Genomic DNA, 6,434 nt, shown 5'->3' with positions numbered 1-6,434 from the left:
TTCTACGTACGTCGTCCGTCCTCGTCGTGTGTGTGTGTGTGTGTGTGTGTGTGTGTGTGTGTGTGTGTGTGTGTGTGTGTGTGTGTGTGTGTGTGTGGGCGTGGTGGATGGGAGGTGAGCGTAGAGAGCGGGCGCAAAGTTTGCCATCTGTCGATGCCTGTTGATACCCAAAGATTGGCCGTGTCCCGAGCCCTTCGGGGCTCCTTCATCTACCCCGAGGGACTGATATGCAGGAGCTGGAGGTGGTGTGGGGAGGCAGGCAGGGTGGGACGTCACTGGCAGGATCAGCCCAGAGGCCCGTTGTTCGCCGTCCACTGGTATAGTGGCAGCAAGGCGCCTGCGGGCCGGTTGGCACCGTCTATTGGGCCCGCGGCTCCGTTCCGTTGACGACCGAGCTTTGACGGCATAAGCACCTGCATCGCATCGCGCCCGAGTTCCCAAAAGGTGAGTTGGGCGCTGTGACAAGGTCGAGGGCTGAGAAATACATCAAAGCTGGTGGTAGTGGCGGCCGCATCATGTAGGCACCGCCTGTCCATCAAGAACCCCGTCGCTATGAAGCCACAGACATCCAACACACCGTACTGGCGCCCGGTACCTACCTCTAGGTACCTAGGGACATCCCTTGTCTCCTACCATGGGTATGGCGTCGGCACCTTTATCCGAATGAGGTATGGAGTCATGGCCAGCCGTGCAATTGCGGCAGCCACCTGTCTGGTTGCCGATGGTCCAGTGTATGTTTTTTTCGCGCTTGGAATTGAGTGTCCGTCGTCCATACCAGGCTTGGCCTTCATCCATCAAGGTGTCTCGGTTGTAGTCGCTGATGGACAACGATCAATTCCAGGGGACAAACTGGAGTTCTGGGACTGGAGTTCTGGGGGAGGAGGGAATAAGTGGGTCTGGTCCACAATGACGGGCCCACAGCTCTCTAGCCGAACAAGCCGAGGTCCACGAGCAGCAGACGCGTTGCTCAGCCCCATCACGAGCTCACATGGGCTTCATTCATTGTGTTGACGTCTGTCCATCGACTAAGCTTCTCAACCTCGAACAACATCGACAACACAAGATTAACGAGAACATCGAGGCACACAGCAATAACGCGTGGGACTGCCCCAGCGACCGCTTGCGACACGTACGAGACTGCTTCTTCCCTCGGCTGATACCCAGACAGCCGACTCACACAACACGGGAAGCCAGACCGATTACCTATCCCGACTGACGGCCAACACACCACTCGACTATTGGGTCCAGCTGTTCCGACGCCGGCCTTCGTCACCTCGCATCCATCTCACAGGCCGCCTGTGAAATATCTCACTCCATCCGTTGAGCCAAATCCAAAATGCCGTTTGACACAGAGCTTACCAGACGGCTTGGGATAAGGGGTGAGCGCCCTAGCGTCCCAACAATGCCGGCGCCGATACGTTGTGCCTTGGTTGGCTCTATGCTGACGGCTATTTTGTAAAACCAGTCCCGGTCGTACAGGGCGGCATGATGCATGTTGGTAGGACTGACCTTTCTTTTGTTTTGCTTTGTTTTGCTTCTTTTCTCGCAGTCTCCTCCCATGAGATGTCAAGAGCAAGCCAAGGGTTGCATGAGGTAGTGCGGGCCAAAAAGGATACGCGCGCGCACACACATGCATGAGTACCCTTTTGGAATGGCGCCAAGGGCGTCCAGGCGCCTGCCCAGGTGTCAATTGGCTTTCGGGTTGGCGGATGGCTACCTCTCATGCGCGGCATTCATACCTGATGAGCGGCAAGTCGCCACCGGCCATGTCGCCGTCCATGCCGCTCTCACCACTCGGGGGGTTGGATGCGCCTCTCTTGGAATGAAATGTGGCTAACCTAGTGGGCGGCCACCTCTGTCGCGCTCGCCTCCGGTTCAGGTTACGCCTCTCTCGCATCCGCCGTGTCCAACGCTGGCGGCCTGGGCCTCATCACAGCGCTCATCTTCCCGACGCCCGAGGAGTTGCGCCAGGAGATTCGCAAGTGCAGGACCCTGACGCAGAACCCCTTCGGTGTCAATCTGACGCTGCTGCCGTCCATGGTGCCCCCTGACTACCCGGCCTACGTGCGTGTGGTCGTTGAGGAGGGCATCAAGGTTGTCGAGACTGCCGGCAACAGCCCGGGTCCCGTCATTGCCGCGCTCAAGAAATCTGGCATCATTGTGCTGCACAAATGCACCACCATCCGCCATGCCGAGAGCGCCATCAAGATGGGCGTCGATTTTCTGTCTATTGACGGCTTTGAGTGCGCCGGGTAAGTCAATATCCGTGTTACCTTTGTGTCCCATTTTTGCTCTACTACCTTCCGCCCATGGCCCTCCTGTCCTGCTTCTCTTCGCCTCCCCGTGTCAGACGGGTGTGTGCATGATTTTGAAGCGACGTGTCGCAAAGAAACACAAATGTTCAAGAACAGCCTAGACTACGGCGTAGGGTCTTGCGGAATCTTGCCGCCGCCGCTAGACTGCTGCCCAACGGACTCACTGCCTCTTATCCCGGGAATCCAGCAACCCTTCCGTCTCTCCATCTCCCCATTAACTGGCCTGTTGTCATGCGGTCTCCGCTACGCTACTGCTGGAAGCCGCTGTCCATCCCTGATTTCTTCTTTGCCACCTGCTCTCGCGCCGCCGGCTGTCCGTCCTTCGCTGTCAAACCAACCAACCACCTGGTAGTCCGGTCGTCATGATCTCCTTTTGCTAATCATGAGGCGCAACCACCCGTCCAACTAGGCACGTGGGCGAGTCGGACATTACGAACTTCATTCTGCTTAGTCGGGCGCGACAGTCGCTCAAGGTGCCCTTCATCGCGTCGGGCGGCTTCGCCGACGGGCAAGGCCTAGCCGCAGCGCTCTGCCTAGGCGCTTGCGGAATCAACATGGGCACCCGATTCATGTGCACCGTCGAGGCCCCCATCCACGAAAACATCAAGCAGGAGATTGTGCGGGCCAGCGAGATGGACACGGCCCTTGTCCTCCGGCGCTGGCGCAACACCACCCGCCTCTACCGCAACAGGGTGACCGAGGAGGCCATCAAAGTCGAGCGCGAGAGCACGACGGGCGAGTTCTCCGAGATCGCACCCTTCGTCAGCGGTGCCCGGGGCAAACAAGTCTTCATCAACGGCGACCCCCAGTACGGCGTTTGGACGGCCGGCCAAGTCATTGGCCTGATCCACGACATCCCGACGTGCGCAGACCTCGTTTCGAGGATCGAGCGTGAGGCCGAGCAGTCGCTTCGTGAGAAACTGTCGCTGCTCAAGCCGGAGAGCAAGTTGTAGAAACGGCCGGTCCGTTATGGAGTATATCTAAGATGTAGATTTTTTTTGGGGGGTTTTTGTTTGTCGAGCCCTAGACTCGCTTTGGATTTTTAGATGCAACTCTGTCCATTTTCCTCTCGAGTTCTTGGTCGTTGAGGCGCCATCAGGGTCTCGATGATGATCTCCACAGCAGCATTTCGCTTACATGACCCTATTCTTCCAATTTTTCTTCACCAATCCATTTGGGATTGCGTATGCAGCGTTGAGGCAGGGCCTTGAGTATCAACCTTGTCCCTGCGAAGGGTTTTCGCTGATCATTTGACGTCCGAATTGAAAGACTTGGCGGTGATGCAGGCGCCTCAGCCTCCATCAACGTCGACTCATGATGCAGCCAGGACTGAAATCGTGCAGGTGGGCTTTCTGCTCCTTACCAGGGGCGTGGTCAGTGCGTTTTCCACGTTCACTGCAGACCAGCACGTGGGCCCCCAGGGGGTGCGAATTGCAACCACCAACAGAATGGTCCGTCTACGCGCACGCGCCCCGGAGCTTCGGATGACGACATGACATGCGCCCTCAATTGACAAAGCATTGAGCCTCAACCTCAGCTCGAACAAAAGAGAGCATCGTGGATAACACACCAGGATGAAATAGCCTCCTTTCCAGGTTATAGCCACCTCCGCTGCCTACCTGCCCGTTATGACCACCCAACAGGACGTGCAAGAGCTGCTGCGCCTGCTCGTCGGCGCCAGGAAGCTGCCCATGCTCCAAGCAATGTCCCACGTCAAGGCTTTGCAGACGGTCGGGCTCAAGAGCATCCAGCAGGTCGCCGAGGCTCCGCTCCCCGATGTGGAGCGAGCCGTTCCGGACGCAAAGGCCGCCCGGTCGCTGCACAACGCGTGCAAAGCCGCCGTCAAGCGGGGCGACGCTGGTGCCGGGGGAGCCGACGCGGCAGGCGGCAAGCGCCCGGCTTCTGGGGCCGGCGGCGGGGGCGGTGTGAGCAGCAAGCGGGCGCGCCCTGGCGGCTCCAGATCCAGCCTAGGGGAGGAGGGGGGCCTCTTCGGCATGCCGGAGCAGATGACGCCGGACGAGCTCGAGACGTCGCTGGCGCTGCCGGCCGACACGGACGAGGCGCGCATCGCGTCGGCCGCGCTCGAGACCAACCGGGCGCCGCTGGTGCTGGCCTTCGCCGTCGAGCTGCTGCGCTACACGATGCCCGAGCAGCCGCCGAGCAGCCGCCTCAGCATGGCGCAGGCCGTGGTCGCGGCCAACTCGCGCTACAAGGCCCACAGCCTCGGGATCGAGAGTGCGACGCCGGCCGAGCGGGAGGGCTGGGGCGAAGGCCAGCCCAAGGTCCGTGTCATGGGTCGCGAGATTCATGTTTTGAAACGCGGTGGCTATACGTGGAATGGGGAGGAAAGTATTGCCGATTCGTCCGCCGGGGCTGAGGACGCCGGCGACGCCGCGCCCCACACCGACCCAGTCAAATCAGAGCCGCGGACATCACAACCCATCAAGCTAGAGAGTCAGAGCCAGACCCAGCTGTTGGGCACACCTCGGGCGACCCCCCAGCAGCGACAGCTGCTTGCGTGGTCTACGAGTCAGTCCATCTCGCTCAAGGACTCGACTTTCATTGCCAGGGCCACACACATGCCGGACCCGGCAGAGCGAAAGAAACTCGTATCGTCTCTGATGGCCCAGTACCCCCATCTCAAAACCGCAACACACAATGCCTGGGCCTACCGGGCGAGGCCCCCAGGCTCCAGCAGGGTTGTAGAGGAGAAGTTCGACGATGGCGAGACTGGCTGCGGCGCCTTGATTCTACAGATGCTGCGTGATGCCGACGTTATCGACACCTTGGTAGTATTGACGAGGTGGTTCGGTGGCAAGTTTCTCGGTCCAGACCGGTTCAGGCTCATGCGAAATTGCGTTGGGGGCGCGCTTTCGGAACGCATGAGGCTGACGGGCACCAACGCAGGCCTGGGCGGCGAGGCTGTCTGGGGCCTAGACGTCGAGGCCATGAGGTCCAAATCAACAGTCAGGGGCGCCGGGCCTCCTGCCAGACACCACGAGACCACGGTGGTGGGCATGCAGATCCACCGACCCGAGTCGGCGAGAAACTATCTATTGCGGAGCTTTGCCACGGCGGAACCGCCCACGACGGATCTCGGCACCGATGCCAAGGAGGAGAACAAGACCGAGGGCGGGGCTGTATCTGGCGGTGGCAAAAAGACGGCAGGGGCAAAAAAGAAGACTCAAAAGGAAATTAACCTGGAGAAGGAGGAGAATTTGGGCTTGCTGCTCGGGGCCTTGAGACTCCTCTACGATAGCTGGGCCGACCACCTCACCGTCGCGGATCTAGACCAACGGGCATGGGACTGGTATACTTCGGTTCGCCCGAGTGTCGACTCGGGTCCTTCGGGTTGGGGAGCCAAAGGCACGCTGGAGCTGCAGAAGATACTCAACCTGCGGAGGAAGGCTTAACATTTGGGTAGGCATTGGTCGTATCCTGGCTCTGCCTGCCTTGCTAGTGTCTACTCTCGGGTGCAGATTTGGCGCTATGGCTGGAAAACAGCGTTGCGAGTCGCCCATGCCCCCATCGATGCCACAAATCGCACGAGCTAGACTATTCGAACACTTCGGGCAACGCGAGCAACCAAGAATAACAATCGCAGTCTCCCAGCCACCAATTCTTGCAGAGCTAATGAGCCAACCACGCCAACCACGCGAATGGGGAATACGGAAAAGTTTGACAGCCAAAACGACAAATGGAGCCCGAGAAGGCGGATGGAGTGAAATCCCCCGCCTTCATTTCCCTCCCATCCGTTGCGCGCTTCCGTCGTACTTTAATAGGACCAAGGCGGAAGGTACCATGGAAGCCAAAGACGGTCCCTCTAGCGAGAGAGGCTTGTTGTTCCATCCGATCGTTTGATCCACCCGCCTGCGTCCCGCTTCCTGCTAGTCCCACCACACGTGGGTACCTATACGTACTATACCTTGCCTGCCTCCACCCGGCACAGTACCTGCAAGGTAGAAAACCCCTCTCCAGCATCGCCAACCCGATTCGAGCGGGCCTCCTGGACACCGCCAAGCCTAGAATGTGCACCGAGTGACCGAGAAACAAAGTGAAAACCCCATCACTTGAGTGCCGCTTTCTCGACGCGCCGGATATAGGGCCCAATTGGGGGGG

At 59.3% G+C, this 6,434-nt stretch overlaps 2 protein-coding genes across 3 annotated transcripts; both read left to right on the top strand.

The window, feature by feature from the left end:
* The first annotated feature begins 970 nt into the window (after positions 1–970).
* GGTG_00541 lies at positions 971–3,644 on the top strand. 2 transcript variants are annotated; one of them, XM_009218291.1, is made up of 5 exons: positions 971–1,129; positions 1,195–1,379; positions 1,466–1,498; positions 1,880–2,252; positions 2,725–3,644. In XM_009218291.1, exons 2-5 carry the CDS (start codon positions 1,337–1,339, stop codon positions 3,266–3,268), a joined length of 993 nt encoding a protein of 330 aa, XP_009216555.1. In that variant the 5' UTR covers positions 971–1,129; positions 1,195–1,336; the 3' UTR covers positions 3,269–3,644. The 2 variants fall into 2 exon arrangements, with proteins under 2 accessions (XP_009216555.1, XP_009216554.1); XM_009218290.1 differs by having other exon boundaries at positions 971–1,379.
* A 299-nt stretch (positions 3,645–3,943) lies between these two features.
* On the top strand, positions 3,944–5,728 carry GGTG_00540 (hypothetical protein; the record flags this gene model as incomplete). Its single annotated transcript, XM_009218289.1, has 2 exons — positions 3,944–4,726; positions 4,769–5,728. 2 exons carry the CDS (start codon positions 3,944–3,946, stop codon positions 5,726–5,728), a joined length of 1,743 nt encoding a protein of 580 aa, XP_009216553.1.
* Between the last annotated feature and the right edge of the window lie 706 nt (positions 5,729–6,434).

The sequence above is a fragment of the Gaeumannomyces tritici genome, assembly GCF_000145635.1.
Source record: "Gaeumannomyces tritici R3-111a-1 unplaced genomic scaffold supercont2.1, whole genome shotgun sequence".
Classification (NCBI taxonomy): domain Eukaryota; kingdom Fungi; phylum Ascomycota; class Sordariomycetes; order Magnaporthales; family Magnaporthaceae; genus Gaeumannomyces; species Gaeumannomyces tritici.
Note: the sequence above shows the minus strand (reverse complement) of the source record. Positions and strands in the feature narration are given on the sequence as shown.

Bases quoted from the DNA above. Each gene is read 5' to 3' on its own strand.
- GGTG_00541 (XM_009218291.1), top strand. From the start codon at position 1,337: ATGCCGTTTGACACAGAGCTTACCAGACGGCTTGGGATAAGGG. The intron at 1,499-1,879 runs GTAGGACTGACC...CCTCCGGTTCAG, and splicing joins GGGCGGCATGATGCATGTTG to GTTACGCCTCTCTCGCATCC. The intron at 2,253-2,724 runs GTAAGTCAATAT...CCGTCCAACTAG, and splicing joins GACGGCTTTGAGTGCGCCGG to GCACGTGGGCGAGTCGGACA.